Source organism: Homalodisca vitripennis, chromosome 3, assembly GCF_021130785.1.
Source record: "Homalodisca vitripennis isolate AUS2020 chromosome 3, UT_GWSS_2.1, whole genome shotgun sequence".
In the NCBI taxonomy this organism is placed as follows: Eukaryota; Metazoa; Arthropoda; class Insecta; order Hemiptera; family Cicadellidae; genus Homalodisca; species Homalodisca vitripennis.
In genome coordinates this window covers 121,187,822-121,206,243 of record NC_060209.1, presented here as the reverse complement: position 1 = coordinate 121,206,243, position 18,422 = coordinate 121,187,822, and the positions used below count along the sequence as shown (strand labels likewise).

General features: G+C 32.0%; 1 protein-coding gene across 1 annotated transcript in view; it reads right to left on the bottom strand.

The window, feature by feature from the left end:
• Positions 1-494: 494 nt before the first annotated feature.
• LOC124358333 (tyrosine-protein phosphatase 10D-like) overlaps positions 495-18,422 on the bottom strand; it is a 38,689-nt gene continuing 20,761 nt past the window's right edge. Inside the window, exons 5-14 of the mRNA XM_046810634.1 lie at positions 16,359-16,458; positions 14,458-14,699; positions 12,862-12,929; positions 10,052-10,189; positions 9,165-9,287; positions 7,121-7,269; positions 6,869-7,010; positions 4,630-4,699; positions 3,161-3,193; positions 495-1,458 (exon numbers count right to left, since the gene is read on the bottom strand). Coding sequence (XP_046666590.1) covers positions 1,328-1,458; positions 3,161-3,193; positions 4,630-4,699; positions 6,869-7,010; positions 7,121-7,269; positions 9,165-9,287; positions 10,052-10,189; positions 12,862-12,929; positions 14,458-14,699; positions 16,359-16,458 — 1,196 coding nt within the window. The 3' untranslated portion in view covers positions 495-1,327. The remainder of the gene's footprint in view (positions 1,459-3,160; positions 3,194-4,629; positions 4,700-6,868; positions 7,011-7,120; positions 7,270-9,164; positions 9,288-10,051; positions 10,190-12,861; positions 12,930-14,457; positions 14,700-16,358; positions 16,459-18,422) is intronic.

The window sequence follows — 18,422 nt, the reverse complement described above, 5'->3', positions numbered from 1 at the left end:
TGAGGAACTTAATAAGGTTAAATTTACTTCCCAATCTCCTTGGTACACACACTGATTCTTCAATTTGACTGGTGGTGTGAAGAGTTTGTATCACCTATAGTTAATGCTAATCTCCTGCACAGTAAAACACGAAATTTAGGCACTTGCCTATTTTGTATTTCGTAATTTATTTTTTATCCGATTAAATTTATCGTAAGTTTAATTAATGCCCTACATAGAAAACACACCAAACAATACTAATAACTTTTTATTTTGTGAGGCATTTCGATAGCAAGGCTATCTTTATCAGACTCACCAAAAAAGTAAATACAAAAAATATATTTGTTTGTTGTAATAGTTATATAAAATAACTTACTAAGAATAATTATTAAATATCAATCTCTCATTTTTAAAATTTCAGTATTTTTTCAGAATATTTATTAAATCAAGACGAAGGACCAATACAAAATTCAATATTACTTTCACAAAGATTACAAAAATAATATTCAAAATGTATATAGTATAATTTTAGTAATTATTTTATTTTGTTTTAAGCACTGCGACACACAGGAGAAAGCAATATTAGAATCACATATGCCTAACTATTATTAATAACAAATTGACTCTTGTGATGTGTCTGATGAAGATAGCCTTGATATTGAAAGGCCTCACAAAATAAAAAGTTATTAGTTATTAGTTGGTGTGTTCTCTATGTAGTGTTTAAATTGACGATACTGCGTGTTTTATTTACGAATATATAATTCTCATTTAAATTGGTAGTTTTATTTGTTATATAATTATATATAACAGTACTTTATTATAGTAAATATGCTTCTCGAGGAAATAGTTTGATGTTATAATTTGGTTCCCTGTGATTCTTATGTTCTCCTGTTTAATGGGCTTTGTTTCATGTAGTCTCTATAAGTGTAGATAGCCAACCAAGATTATTAATTTTATTCCAGTAAATTTTAGTTTACTATGGAATCTTTTTGTAGAAAGCAAAATTAATTCAGCATAGCCACATATTAATACAGATGGGTTAATAAAATATCCCTGTAAAGTAATCAGTTGACCTAAGTGTTGCTGATGTAATATCGCTTAAACACTTAATATTGATATTGTTAAAACTGTGTGTATATTCATGCGTAATTAATAAATCATTTGTGTTTATAGTTTTAAATTACATTAACATTATGTTGCAATTTCTTTAGTATTTTATATAATAGAACTACATCTTCTTATGGATTTTAAGGTCCTGGACAAATCTATTCACAGAGTAGAGGCAATTGTTTACGGCTTGATATTAAAATTCATGCTATCATATACATGTTTATCAAATGATCTACTTTTAAATTGATAGTGTGCCATCAGAGTTGTACATGACATCAGTGGTGGAACAACTTGCTACTGGAGTTTGAGGACAAGACAGATCCTCCAGATGTAACAGCTCCTTACCATCTGATTCTCGTGACCTCCTCGCTGTAATCAATCACATATGATCAGTGGTGGTGCAACTCAGGTTGCTACTGGAGTTTGAGGCCAAGACAGATCCTGTAACTATAACAGCTCCATAATATCTGATTCCCCTGACCTCCTCGCTGTAATCAATCACATATGATCAGTGGTGGTGCAACTCAGGTTGCTACTGGAGTTTGAGGCCAAGACAGATCCTGTAACTATAACAGCTCCATAATATCTGATTCTCCTGACCTCCTCGCTGTAATCAATCACATATGATCAGTAGTGGTGCAACTCAGGTTGCTACTGGAGTCTAAGGCCAAGACAGATCCTGTAAATATAACAGGTCCATAATATCTGATTCTCGTGACCTACTCGCTGTAATCAATCACATATGATCAGTGGTGGTGCAACTCAGGTTGCTACAACTGGAGTTTGAGGCCAAGACAGATCCTGTAACTATAACAGGTCCATAATATCTGATTCTCCTGACCTCGCTGTAATCAATCACATATGATCAGTAGTGGTGCAACTTAGGTTGCTACTGGAGTTTGAGGCCAAGACAGATCCTGTAAATATAACAGGTCCATAATATCTGATTCTCCTGATCTCCTCGCTGTAATCAATCACATATGATCAGTAGTGGTGCAACTCAGGTTGCTACTGGAGTTTGAGGCCAAGACAGATCCTGTAACTATAACAGCTCCATACTATCTGGTCCTTATGTAATGCTATGATAACATTATTTTTATTTTTTAAAGTATTTTGTATGTATGTTTATAGCAAAATTTTATTTGATAATTGGTTTGTAGTATTCGTACTCGTATTTTATTTCTAGTTCTTGTCTAAAGACTTAAAGGGTAAATGATAGATTGTATGAATACACAATTGTTATAATTTCAAATCTTTTGTTTCAACATGACAGAATATTTATAATTAACTATTACTATAATGTAAATCCATTTATATTCCCATTCCACAAGTTGTACGTAAAAAAACTTTGTGTACAAACCATTATCGTTGAGCGTTTTATAATTGAATTTTTTCAAACGATATAAGAACGGTAATATAAAACTGGGAAAAGTGCTACAAAACACAACAGGAAACTTACAGGAACAAATCAAGAGAAGGTTACATTAGATACAAGTTAAACCTTAGTATTTAACCTAAAACAAGTATATTTTTGTATAGGCTACTTTATTTTTTCAGTTAAATTACACAACACAATATTTTACAACCCGCATCTGATTCAAATATGATGATTTAATGAGAAAACGTAAGTAAAATAATACTTACGAAGATACTAAGATAATAATGTGTTCAGAACAGGAAGGCATATCTGTTTTCTCTTAAAGTGCCTTGTTTTTTGTTCATTTGATAGTGATAGATGAGAGTTTTCTCGTATTAAATCTCTTAGTTCATGACTACTTCAATTACAGAGCAAACTTTTCTTGTCACAACTTGTCCCTCGCTTGAATAAAGTACGTTCCGCAGATTCCCAATAACTGTCCCCCTGATGAAGGTCGTAAACATACCTGGAGATTTCTAGTATATATAAAGCGAAATATTATTAAGATGCTCATAAATATTTATTACATCTTTTATAATTTTAATTCAATAACGCTGGTACACTGATGATAAGCACTTTTAAAGTGTTTAATAGAACATTTAAGCAGTTTCCTAAGTCTATTCCTAATGGTATGTATGAATATATTTTACCTACCTTTCTTAGATCTCTTGTATAAATACATTCTCACTGAAACAAATATAAACAATTATTCTTTCAAAAGGATTGTTGTAGTTACATTGTTGTAGTTAAATCCAGAAGGATCCGTTAGTTAATTATCCTCCAAACATTATCGCAATATTTTTCTACTTAATTTTTCCACATATCTACAATTTATCTAAACACTTCACATTAACTTTCAAACTAAAAATTTCAAATATTCAAACGACTACGCTATCTAGGATAGAAGAGAGATGAATTATCTGATTTTGTGTTAGGCAGGCACCCATCAGTTTATTAAAACTTTACAAATGTAATAAGGATAAGCTTAGTAAGTTTCAATGCAAAATACGAGTTTAATCATCAACTCATTAACTAATCATCGCTCACTATCATATCTTCTCTACAATAGTATTTTCAACAAATATCAACTTTACATCCAACACCATAATCGTGTTGAATGTAATATTCAAAACCACCGATCCCCAAAAATCCCTTTACCCCAAAAAGTTTGTGTTTTGTTGGAACTAACAGGAAAAGAGTTATTGATGACAGTGCAACCAAATAGAAAACACGTGGAATAATCAAACTAGGAACAAGCCGAGTGTATTACACTGATGCGTAGGCTACAGTATATAACTTTTTGTTTACGCTTTCAGTAAGTTACAGATGAGGTCGTTAATTTACACTTTAAGTGAGTTATACAGATGATGACGTCTTTTTAACATTTGTTATTATTTTAAACTCAGAAATTATTTATAGAACACTTATTTAATTAAATTATAATTCATTTTGATGATCCTCGTACTATACTCAATATACATAGTAACATTTATTCTTCATTTACTGTTTTGATGCACCATAAACTCTTGTAATACATTTCACGCAAAATGTTGAATTAATATCTGTCAACATATCAAATATCATCTAGCAGCCTCTGCACTCTTCTTTTAACGGAACATTAATGTGAGCAGTGCTTCATGCAAATGGGGATGTCTATAAATTGTCAAGAGACAATTGGAAATGTAATTAAATGTATAGTTTCAGATTTTCACTGCAGAGGTTTTTACTTGTGTAATAGTTTATTATTTAAAATCTACACCCTTTACCAAATCCATAATACCAAATCCGTATCAGTAAAAATTAAGTTAGTTTTGCTTAGTTTGGCAATTGTGGTTTTAATGTTTGTAATTTGAAAGACTTACATAAAATTGTGGCGCATAACGTAACATGGCGATAAGACTAACATTTGTAAATCTTTTGTCCTTACTTTTAGTGTTCAAACAATACATATATAAAAACAAGAAAAGTCATGAAACGTAGCAGATTAAATTATTTAATGGAATTTAATTATTTAATGGAAGTAAGTGGTGTAGCTTAAAATGTGACTATGCCAAACTGACCTCAGTAAATTCAGTATTTAGGTATTATTACGATAATCTTGGACACTCAAGATGATAACTTACCTTTTAGAAAAGGTGATCTATGATTTTCCAAAGCGTATTTCATACACTCGTATATGTATCTGTATTGGCCCTAAAAATAAATAGAATCAATACGCAACCCTTCGAATCAAGTTACTTGACTGATGGCCTGAAAGAGAACATTTTACTAGAAACAGTTACTTAAGTAAACCACATTAACAATCAGAACGTATGAACAATGTGTCTCAGTTTTATTTAAAAGATGTTTTAATGCAATAGAATAGTTCTAATGCAAGATGTATTAATGCATGTATTAATATAGATTTACTATGGATCTATATGCCACTATATGTTCCAATTCTAGTATTTATTTATTCATTTCCAACAGTAAACCATTATAATTCTTACAACATATTTGACACAATATTTTACAAAAATATAGAAATAATGCTCAATAATTGTTATTATAATAAAAAACGTACATTAACTGTGAAGTACTCCAATCTCTTGGGTCGCCTGGATTTATACATTAGAGATCCTAATAAATAGTCTGGAAAAGTCCTGGTTTCTGTGCCCAAGTGAAAACAATTGGAATTGGAAACGTGCATCTGATACCACCAGACGCAGGGATCTCGTCTTGTATAACATAACCTCTAGAAGCTCATGGTTTCTTACAGTAAATCACTTCTTGGAGTCTAAAGTCAGAGTATCTTCATTTCTCTTGCATCGTACAGTAACTAAACACTTGTAGCCTCTATAAGCCTCTATTATCCCAGGAACCTCTCGCATAATATAAGAAAATCTGGTTTTATTCTCTCAAAGATATATTATCTTGAACAATCTAATCACTCTTAGCTATATAGGGTCACTAAGGCTTTAGGATCAACCTGGGAATGATTGGCATCTGGAAGTCTTCAGTCCTTGGAATTCTCGGGCCCATGAGTTTTCTGGTGTCATCTAGCCTGTGACTCTTCTTTTATGAGACTATTTCTTTCTTATAAAGAAACCCTTATTCGTCTTTGAGGTCATAGGGTTTCTGGAAGATTCTGGTATCTGAGACTACCAAACTTCTAAGAGGAATTGGACTGAAGAAGAACTATATTTCTAAGAATATTAGCCCCTAAGATATTGTTTCTGCAGCAATATCAATTTATTTTGAACCCACCAGACCCTTGAGTTCTATAACTTTTTTGCTCCAGTCGGAATCGGGATTTCTAATGCCTTATTTTTCACTACCCTCAACTGGTGTCATCCTACTGGTTTCTAACATTTTATATTAAATTCAGTTATTTCATACTGCAACCTCCTTTCCTTGGGTAAGAATAGTTAAAATGTTTTAACGATGTCAATACAATGTTTGTCCAATAAATAAGTTTTTATCATATGCATTCGACACAAATAATATAGTACCAATTTTATAAGTCTTTCAGAGTAGTTGTTGTAAGGGAAATGGATATTCCTGAAACCCTAAAAATTTGGTCCAAGAGCAATTAACTCTAAAATTTATACTATCAACAGCTCATACTAACCTACATCAAGTTCCATGAATTCATCAGATATTCACGTTCATATACAAAACGGAGGCTCTGACCCTCTGATTACTAAAATAATCTACAAATATTATTAAATAAAATTTGTTAAATAGAACCCATTTCAAGTGTAGTTTAGTGTGTATCTTGGTGTATTGTATTAACCAGATAAAAATAAAACGAAGGAAATGTGTTCTAAAGAAATATTATGTAGCATATGGATTGTTATAACTGTTTTAAGATCAAGTGGTAACACAAAAGCTGTCAATAAACGACACAATATACACTTTTTTGTTTAAGAATACTGCAACTGGTGAAATTTGTTTAACTTAAAATGTGGAAGACTGTAGATAAATTGTAACACTTCGATGTTTGTTCGAAGGTGTGCACTTAAGAGATATAACGTGCATTATAACTGTATTGTGTTAAATGGAACTATGTACAGTATACAGACTATGTATAGTATACGGACTGTAACTATGTCTTGTGTTGTACTATTTCTACCTCTGTATTTCACTAGACGAGATTAGGAGACACAAATCAGTATGTTATCAATTCAGAATGATATAAATGAATCACAGTTAAACAGTTAAACACGAGATCAGTACGTGTGTGTTTGTTTAGTTTTGATGTCTTAAGTTGGATCTAAACTAAATTACAGCGTAATTTACCTTAATAAAGAGTGAATATAAAACCAAACTCTCGTATTCACAAAACATTTAGTAAATATCCACTGCATATATTTTACTAACCTCTGTCTGCACCATTTTACACCTCTGTTGCCTCATTTTGTGAACAACGTCAAATATGTTGAAGGAGCAGTTCCACTTTTGGCGTATCAACCTCATTAGGGCGTCAAGGGCTATAAATGTACCAGTTCTGCCAACACCTGCGCTAGAATCATTTAAACAAAATGCTAACTACATACGAGTAACTACATTTTATGTGTATCTGTTTTATTTTTATAATTTTATACATAGTTTAAATTTGTGAAGACTACTTACCTACAGTGTACGACCATATAGTGTTCTTTGCCTTTGCTCACTTGTTGCACAGCATTAACAAACTTCACCATTACGTCTGGTGATTCTGGCACTTTAAAGTCTGGCCATCCAATGAAGTGAAACTGTTTCACCTCCAGTGTAACACCTCCCTACAACATGTTTGAAAAACAGTAATATGTTAAATGTATCGGACTCAAAGATTGTTCAAGTAAGTTCTTTAACACGTTCACTGTGCCAGACACGAGTGTTAACGTTCCTCTTATTACTGAATCGGTATATAGTTTACATGGATATAACTTTAACATGTTTTGCCTCCAGAAGTAGCTAGGCGCAATAAATAAGGTCACAGAACTTTACAATGGTCACAATACTTTTCATATAATAATTTTAGTGTGTTTTAGTCGAGGACACTAAAGACAAGTACCAACATTAAAATTATTTGTTACAATATTAGTAGTGACATGGTGACTCCCGTTATAAAAATTTAAGAATCCAGTGAATCAATCAGAAGTGATGGTATGTTTCGATAAAACACCACCTGAACTATCATTAAAATAACGCTTGTGTATGCCTGTAACCTTTCTCTCCCACAGACTGTGACATGCTGATTATATATGAACATTGATAAAACTTCGGGCAGTTCAGCAGAATTGGACTTTTTACCATAAAAATAGTCCTACTAACGTAAAGATGTCCAGTTGCAAGTGAGGCACGTAGTTGTTCACCTTGGAATAAAATACTATAAATTTTTAATTCGCTCATGTCCGTGGGAAACGGTTTATAAATTTAGACGAGTACTATCAGAATGCGTCAAACTGTATCCCGATTGTATTCCCAACGCCATGATACTGGGAAAGTTTTGGACTTTCAGCACCAGTCGACGGCAACAAATTGTCTTGATTGTATTTCCAACACATGATACCGGGAAAGTTTTTGACTTTCAGCACCAGTCGACTGCAACAAATTGTCTTGATTGTATTCCCAACGCGTGATACCGAGAAAGTTTTTGACTTTCAGCACCAGTCGACTGCAACAAATTGTCTTGATTGTATTCCCAACGCGTGATACCGGGAAAGTTTTTGACTTTCAGCACCAGTCGACTGCAACAAATTGTCATGATTGTATTTCCAACACACGACAAAAGGAAAGCTTTCAGACATTCAGTAACGAAAAGTCGTCAACTCACTTGACACAGAAGTGCCACAGAAAGTAGCACATCGCATCAAACGGCATTCGTACTAGGCCGCGAGAGACGCAGTGACTGTTCTGGTCAGGCAATCCGTGTATCTCTCTCAAGTGCGAGTATTCTATCAATATTAAGATGCTGTAATTTATTGTTAATTGTAGAAATATTTTTTACTTTATATTCATTGCTCTTTAAAATTTTCCTAATGGCGTAAATTGGAAATATTGTCACAAGATTAAAAATAAGGTATTTAAATTATGAAATTTAATTTAGACTTTGCATGTAGCCTATTTTATTTACTCTGAATTTACGAAAATTAAATTTTTCGTATTATTTGATAGTAAAATTATACTGGTGTCCAGTCATATTTAATCTCCATTCTGTAGAAATTCCTAAAGGTCTTAACTTCAACAACAGTTTTTCTTTGGGTCTCATTTTTCAGATATTCTGTAAATTCTGCTACAAATTTAAACAACGGCTCATGTTATCTTAAAGGGCATCAACCAAATTTCTTTAAAGATAAAAAATATTTCAACCGGAAACCGGTTGGTCACCGTGGGTACCAGGCACACAAAATTTTTCTTCTTTTTGTTTTTATCGTTATTCAATCTTCTTCATTTCTGTTTAGCAATATAAAAAATATTACTTCAAGGATCCATGATTTTAGATTTGGTTAATATTATTTTATCCTACTTGAAGATTTTTACAATTCAACCACTATTAATGTGATGATGTGCCAGAGCTGTACACCGATTCCAATAATTGAGCTGTACAACATGAGCTGTAATACAACAAACTACATCAATTATCATTCTAAAACCTTTAAAACTTGTAAAGTACTATTCAAGTCATATTTACCTTATCAGCAACAATGTGTCTGACGATGTAACTCGAAAACTCTTCTTCCTTACGACAGGCGATAGCAATATCATCGTACATGACAACTTCTGTCGGACTTGGATAGTAAATAAAGCATTTTTCCTATGAACAGAGAAAAATTATTTTAAATTTAAATGGTGTAAGTAAAACTGTATGTCTTGTGAGACTTTATTTCCCATTTAACCTTAATTAGCTTTTTTCAGTAATTAAACATTATATTTGGTTCATTAGGTTTTGAAGGATGGTAAGTCCTAGGAATTGTAAACATATTGTAAAAATATAATTTCTACGTACATTATTATAATCTAACCTTAACTATCCCGTTTTAAATAGGCACCAAAATAGTTTAAATTGTATTTTGATTGTTCATTACCTGTGAATATTCATGTCCAAAACAATATTATTAGTATTACGAATGAATCAGATATTTTAAATACTTATTTTAGATTTGCATCTAATCGGCGAATTTCAGCCTGAAAAGGGTGGAAAAGGATAAAACCAATCTCACTCACAGTTACTCACACAATGTTGGATTGGTAAAATAAAACAAAAATTACAATGTTACATTGTCCAATCAAGGTCCAAAATATTATTTATATACAATCAATTACTCTTGCTAATAATAGTTAGGTTCAATTTATATATATATATATATATATATATATATATATATATATATATATATATATATACTACTTAAATATTCTACATTGTTTCCACGTACAATTTTCAACTGCTTAATGTATATTTTGTAATTCTTAATGTATTTTACGAATATATATAATTATTTAAGAAATTCTGTTTTTAAATCCAGAGGATGATTAGGGAACAAGTTGCAAACGTTTCAACACTAATAATAATCTTACCTTTTCTTTTTCAACTGGCATACAAAGCATTACAATTATGTTCACACGGAACTGGAAAATCATTTTCCAAAAGTCTCCACAGCTGGTAGCTTTAGGTGCCTGACAAGCTATGTAGTTTACTGACTTGGCTTCTTGTAACTGTAGACAAAAAAGCAAATTGAATATTACAGTAAGGTGTGTAATTATATTTGATTCCTCCTTTCTTAACTCGAAAAGGTGTTTGAAGTTTGTTACATGTTAAGGAAACTACAAACTATGAATTTATCACGAGTAAGTACTGTTGTTACAGGACCCCTTAAACGACTAAAGCTAAGGTGGTGGGACCAAGTGAGCAAGGATCTGAGGAGACTGAAGAATGAATGAGAAGTTAAGATGTAGAGAAATCTGGAGATGGTGTGTTGACAAGGCTACGTTATTACGTACTGGATTACCAATAGCCACAGGAAGTAAGTACTCTTGTTAGAAGACTCCTTGAACAACTAAAGCTAAGGTGGTGGGATCAGGTCAACTGGTGAGAATCTGTAAAAACTGTGAGGGAGGAAAGAGAATGCAAGATGCATAGAAATCTAGATATTGTGTATTGACGAGGTTGAGTACCACCTGGGATACCAATAGCCACAGTAAGTGAGTACTGTTGTTAGAAGACTCCTTGAACAACTAAAGCTAAGGTAGTGAGACCCACTGAACAAGGAAGGATCTGAGAAGCCTTTTAAGAAGGAAAAAGAATGCAAGATGCAGAAAAATCGGGAGCTGGCTTATTGACATGGCTAAGTATATAAATGTTGGGTCTGCTACCAATGGTATATTGCAGTACTGTTGAACCAGAGTAGTAAATCTAATACCATTTATGTTATACGGCTATATACTTACATCTTGTGCAAATATACTTAATCACTACAAAAAATTTCAATAATTTAAACTTTAAATCAAGAAAGCCTTGGAGAATACTGTGTAAATATATGTAAGAGAATGTGAAATGAACAAGAGGAATAAGATAATAAAAAATGTTTCTTTCTTATGAAATTTCAGATGAAGTTTATTGCTAGTGTGAATAAAAGTAAAAGAAGTGATGGGATTATGGTTATAAGGAATATAGTCAATCTGTTTAGTTGAGAAGCAGTGCTGAATTTATAGATTTTGAGGCTCTTGTCAAGTTGCTTTAGGGGGCCCTCTCCCCCTTGTGTTCTTTGAATTTAAAATGATGATAATTTAAATGTGTATACCGTATACTTTGGATAAAGGATGATAGGATTAATTTAAAATAAAACGTAATTGAAATATATTCTATCAGTGTATATTTACAGAAAATATGCGAAAACTGAGAGTAATACAATTGTTTGTAACTTTTTGATATCTAGAGATATTCGACTATTAAAGTTTAAAAGGTAATAGCTCCAGATAAGTTTTCTGATGTTGTTTAATAAATAATTCTTTAGTTTTATGAACTATCCTTTTATTAAACAGTAGTCATGTCGTAATCATACGTTTTACGTAAACAACTTGTAAGAATAAATGTATTAAAGTGTACTACATAGAATATTTTGAATTAAAAACACAATATATTGTAATTCATTTGATGAAGGTAATAGGGTTGTAAATTTCTTTTTTTACGGATTTATGTGTTACTTGCAGCGTTATAAATAAAAAACTGATTTAACTTACAGTTATTTTCCATTGCAGTGATATTATAGATTAGGTTATTTATTTATGGGTTTAGAAATATGCAACAATGGTTTACAAGCAGTAAATTCCAGTTCTTACGTCTATAACAACGATAAAAGAGTACGGTTTTGTGTGTTTCAACCAAATTGTAACTTTCAGAGTTTATAACTCGGAAAATTTTGATACGACTCAGACCAAATTTTTATACAAAATAGGTACAAAAGTGTAGTTTTCACTATGTAGTTTTAGAATTTGAGAATTATATGAAAGGCGTGTTATTACTATCTTAACTTTTATTTGACTGGGTGGTTAAAAAAAAATTCGGCATTGAACTTCTTAAAGTAATTATCTTGAGCTTCTAATTTTGTAACACAGACGTAAGTGAACAGATTTTGATCATTTACCGTGGCCAGCGCCTGCTCGTATGAAAATATAAACTACAAACTATCGAGAACGGTGTTGCCTGGGACAACCGTGCGATAGACAATGCTATTCAAATTCCTCGGCTATGTTGCGACCGTTTGCATTTAATGATTATTGACTTTCATATGGAAAGATACCTTTCGACAACTGGGATCGATAATCTAATAGAAAATAAATGGTACATATTTATTTAACGATGGAAAATCCGGTACCCTGTGGAGTCTTAATTTCTTTTCAAGTGTTGTTACACTTGAGATATGATACCATTGACTTTTCACCGTCATATATTTATTGTGATTAATAATTTTAAAGCCAAATTACGATACGAGATGAAGAGAGTAGTGGTAGAACTATCGTATATATGTGAAACTCATACAGTCCGCGGACCTAGGCCGAGAACTCACCAGGGAATAAAAGAAACAGCAGCCGTAAGTATTGTAACACCGAATCCGACCATACGAAATAATACAGAAAGTATTATGTTTCTTTAATAAGACCTAATGAGACCGACACAACGTAGTATATAATAACCCGAATTTAACAAGGCATTTCGCGAATTCTTGGCATTCTTTCACAGATTCCAAGAACCAATATTTATTTAAGTATCTGTAGTCAGTTTCTTTACTAATTCATTACAATTAATTTCTTTTAACTCATAAATAAAAGGTATCTTTAGCAAATTTTCCATTGGTTATGTAACTTAAAATATAAGATACTATACAAACCTTGACATGAGAAGCATTGATATAATCGTTTATTTCATCTCCTTCCAGTATTACCCGAGTTTCATCATCTACAAAATACAATTTTTTTATTTAAATCATTTGTAAGCATATGAATAATTAAGTACCTACTCCGATATTTTGTTCAATTAATGCTGTAGGAGTATTTGGTAGTTTATATTTGAATAAACGTACATTATAATTAAATATATTTACTTCTATAAAACATTTGGAGTTCCAAGTTCGGCAGATCAGTTGCTAACCCCTTATCTTAATAGTCAAAAGATCAGGATATATTCACCTGCAAACACGGACAATTGTGGCGGCCAGTAATTGTCCCTCCATCATCCCCGTGTAGTTGGTACTGTACTTTGGCCGCCACAACAGGGGCATTAAAAGTGGTTCTCAGTAGTTGTTACAAATGTGTAGAATAATATATGAAATCGTTTTAGCGCTATTAAATAACATTAAGAAACAAAACTGTGGTTTGGGAGCAACTAGTGGAATTTGGCTCATATTTATTACCATAATGATATTAACAAATTAAAAATTTTAATAACAAGAAGTGTGTATAAAATTGCTTAAAAAGTAAATGCTAATATAAATTCTCTATGTAATACAACATGCCACGAGTCACGTTACAGGTTTCGTTGAGTTCAATGAAACATGTTTTCTATAGCTTCTATATTTTTATTGTCTATTCTTATTTCATTACGGACAGAATGTTAATCATATGGGGAATAAGTTGTACATCACACGACGAACAAACCAGAAATTGTGAGTAATATGCTTCAACGTTAACAACAAAATTTTACTGTTGGAAATATACTCTTCGAAACATTATTCTTGTCTATGTAGAAATCAAGGTTCATAGAAAATGTTAAGGAAACAGGATTTTTCCGGACATTTGCCATCGTTCAGTGAAACAAGAAAACAGTAACACTACGTTTCGAGATCTGCAATCTGATCTCTTCTTCAGGTCCTGTTTCCTGTTTCCTTCACAATCCTTCCATCGTCAAAAATAACCTTCAAACAAAGAAAATGTTAAGTCTACAGATGAAATTTTTATCGAGATATTTTGTCATATGATATTTTCATATTTATCTTTATTACACAAATTTCGTATCATAATAAAAGCCTACATATCAAATTACCATGAAATGAAGTTCTATGTGTTGAAATATTTAGGGAAATGTGTTAATACGGCCCATGTTTAAATCTTATATGAATGTTCTTTTTCTGTTTACAAATTTATTTATCTCCTATTTACTCGTTACCATAATGGTTACCTATAAGACGAAAGTAAAAACATTCGCTAACGATCAGCTAAATCCTATGGCGTTACATGCTCCATCATGGAACTCATAGCAATCAATATCCATGCTGAATTTTAAGTCAGTTCGTTTTCGAGATTTCGTGCGGACACACAGATAAACGGAAATGGCATTTATTTTACCCTCAAGAAACAGATTTCCCTAACGCTCAACCAATTATTTATCACGAAATCCTTATGATTGATTTGAATTAAAATATTTTAACACAGTTAAACATCTCTCTGAGATTTGGACCGTTAATTTCTATATTTACTTTGGTACTTACATGGGAAAATATTGCCGTATCTGTTTTTCGTCTTGTTATGTTCCAATTTTGCAATTATTTGAGGATACACGTTGTTTTCATTTTCCAAAATATTAAACTCTGTCTTTAATTGACCTGGTGATGACAAGACATTTTCAGCGTGTTGCAAAAACTGTTCGATGGTTAGACTCTCACACAAGTCAGAAGTTTCATTTTCCTTCCGCTTTGATTTCTTCCTGATTACTGTGATATGTTCTTCGTAACTGCAACAGATGTAGCCATATTGTATCATCAACAGATAAAAATAGGTTCACAGATCGCTGTTCTACACATACCGTGTTAACCCTTAGTAGCATGTGCGTTAGCTGATTCATAATAACTGATACTAGTGTTTTAATTTTAACGACAACTAAAAAGAATGAAATCAGGGTACACTCCGAATTAATTACCCACAGACACTACCACAAGTAATGTGAAAGGTGAACAAAATAAAATCATATAAATGAGTTCATCTCTATTTTTATGTCATCTCTCTCTCTCTCCTCCCCCCTCCTCTCTCTCTCTCTCTCTCTCTCTCTCTCTCTCTCTCTCTCTCTCCTCTCTCCCTCTCTCTTGCTCCACATAATATATTCCCTTTTTTGTGCATTTTATTAGGTTTCACAGCAGTGTTCACATAATAACATTTCCTGTCAGCTAGGGAGGGTACTACAACGAAAAGGTGTATTGTAATCAAATCTTGTCACAAAGTTTTTACTTTCTATATTATTTACTTAACATTAAAATAAAATTTAAAAGTCTCACATTTAAATTCAATGATTGGATTCATTTGGTTTAAAAATTGTTTTATTTTGCTATATTCTAATGGCCATCCAGGATATGTTTAAAAGACAAATGTAAAAATATTCACTAACGCTCAGACATATCGTGACATGCACTATCATTGATGTTATTAATGCATAAATTAACCTTCATGCAAAATTTCTAGTATGTAGATTATTTCGTTTTCGATACAGTATGCTTACAGACAAACCGATAGAAATAGAATTGTTCCAGCCCACGAGTGATCGCTTCGCTAAAACTCAATATATAAAATATAATTAATTTTAATAATTTGAATTGGCAAAATAATCTGAATAAAGTTTTCCTTTGTATTTTTTATTAATATTCCCTAAAATAATTTGGGCCAACTCTCAGTTAAACGTACCTTTGTATTGCATAATGCAATCTAGATTCAATCAGCGCATAATACGTTTTCGTTACAGAATTGTTTTAAAAAGTAACATTTTCTCAGATTTTAATTTATAAATAGAAGTTTATTTGTTCCTTCTAGTGAGCCTCTTGTTCACATAGCGCATAAAATGTATTTAAAATTATAATCTTTTTTAATCAAAAATTATAATAATCATCTATACAACTACTGTTTCGATGCTTTAAATCAAAATAGAAATCATAGCCTTCAAAATGAAATTTACATATTTTATTTATGTCAACTTTAATTTTATTTGCCAAACACCAATGTCCTATAAATTGTCGTACAATATCCTTCAGTCTAAATTTAATTACTTTTGGTAGAATAAAAGAACGCAATTTCATGAACAAAAGCACTGACAATTCCAATTACTCGCTTAATTATTTAACACTAACCATTATTTCTACACTCATTCACTTAGGCTACTAATTGGATTTAAAATAAAATCCTTTTGATAAAGTTAGCTTTAATTGTATAGCTGAGTATATTCTGCAAGTTTTGATATCTTGATATTGTAGTAAGTTGTCCCCACGTTTCTCCAACAGTAAGAAAATTTGCTTTTACTTTACTTTTATCTCGCCTATTTAAATTTGGTTAGTAAATGTTTTATCATAGCAAGTACTAATAATGGTGTATTAATATAAGTTATATTATATTAAGGAATATTACTCACCTCCATCTCCTCCAGACAATAAAACTGACCACACTTGTGATAATTGCTATTGCCAAGATAATAAGTATCACAACAATAGCAAAAGGAGACGTTGGGTATTCTGTAACACAAATGATTCCTGTTCTCATGTAAAATTACAAAAATGTTACATGGGTAGTCCTATTTTCTAAATAAAAGGTAATAATTCGGATGCTTTAGGAAGAAGGATGACTAGATTGTAACGGACACATCCAATTCCTTTTTCCCCTGTTTAAGTGACTAACAGGAAGAGAGATGATACTCAGTGTCTGTGTATTTCTGACAAGAAACTTGTTTTAACATGTTTTTCTGTAATTTTATTTAAGTTCAGAGTCTCAAAATATATTAAACACCTATGCGGAAACATGTATAGCACACTACTAACTTATTACTATTTGTATGAATACATCCATATTCATTTTTTTTCAGATATTTAACCCAAATTTATTAACTAAAAAATTAAAATAGCTTAACAAAATCTTCTAATCAGCAGTAGTTAAATATTACTTTTCATATTTTTTATTCTATACTCACAAAAATACCACCACCATCAAGCTGCAACTATTGTACGTATATATATACATATACATACACTAATATTGTACAGAGGAAAGATTTGATTGTTTTTGTCTTATTATTGAATAAGGTCCGAAGCTACTGGACCGATTAAAAAAGTTCTTTTATCGATAGAATCTTAGGTTATCCTTGATGAACCTACGTAACAGAATATTTTCAAAACGCCTAACTAATTTGCTAAAATTATTCCCAGATCAAAGTCATGCTTTTGAGACTATAGTCGAAAGCGTGAATAATAAAAAAAAGCTTTTGGCTACACCAGGCGGCACTGGAAAGACGTTTCTTGCAAAATTGATATTTGCTAAGATAAGACAGGGAACATAGCGGTAGTAGTTGCTTCGTCAGTAATTGCTGCAATTCTCATAAGACGGAAACACTGCTTATCCTACTTTTATTCTTCCGCTATCTGTAAATCTTGAAATGAAATGGGTCTCATGCTAAATTACTACAAGATGCCTCATTGATTATGTGGGATGAATGCACCTTGAGTCATAGAGTACATTATAGAGGCTGTGGAAAGAACCCTAAATGATCTTAGAAACTCCTCTGCTCTCATGGGTGGAATGACTTTTGTATTTTTTGGAGATTTCCAACAAAACTCTTCCTTTCATTAACAGAAGTATGGGAGCAGATATCATCTAATCATTCTTGAAATCGTCTCCCTTATGGACTTCTATTGAAAATAAAAAATTAGGTCGAATATGAAAGCTCATCTTCATAAATTGTGATTTTGCACAATAATGACTAAAACTTGGGGCAGGAATTTATCCCATTCAAAATTTTAGCAGAAATTGTAACATCCTTCTGGTTGAATCTCTAGCTCAAATAGTACATAAATTAGAAATATTAATAGTTGCAGTATACCCTGAGTTTTCAGGAAAAGGTCTTTCATTGGTTGTGTTCTAGGGCAATAGTGTCACCTAGGAATGATACTGTCAACAAAATAAACAATCTGATTATTCAAAAAGTCCCCGGCCAAATAAAATATTACAAATCTATCGACACCCTTACTAATATCGAAGACGCAGTCATTAACAACATTAATAGTTTTAATCACTGAACCCTTTTGATGTGAATTGACATCAACATTGAAATTCCAATCATGTTAGTGAGAAATTTAAGCCCCCCGAGAATGCGCAATGGGACGATGCGGCTTATTAAGGAATTAAAGGACAATTTAGTTGTAGCGGCCAATATCACTGGTCCAGCAGCTAGTTAATTAGCTCATATACCAATGATCCCAACATCTGCTAGTCCCATTTAAACAGCTTCTTAAGTCCAACGGTCGAAACTTCGAATTAGTAGGGAGCAACTTACCAAAAGAGTGTTTTTCTCATGGCTATCTATATTTGCCTATCATGAGTCGGAGCTCATGAAAATCAATTTATTTTGCTGCCACAAAATAAAACAATATAAAATATCGTTTAAAGGGAAGCTCTGACTCAGTAAATTGGCTTATGTTTTGCAGAT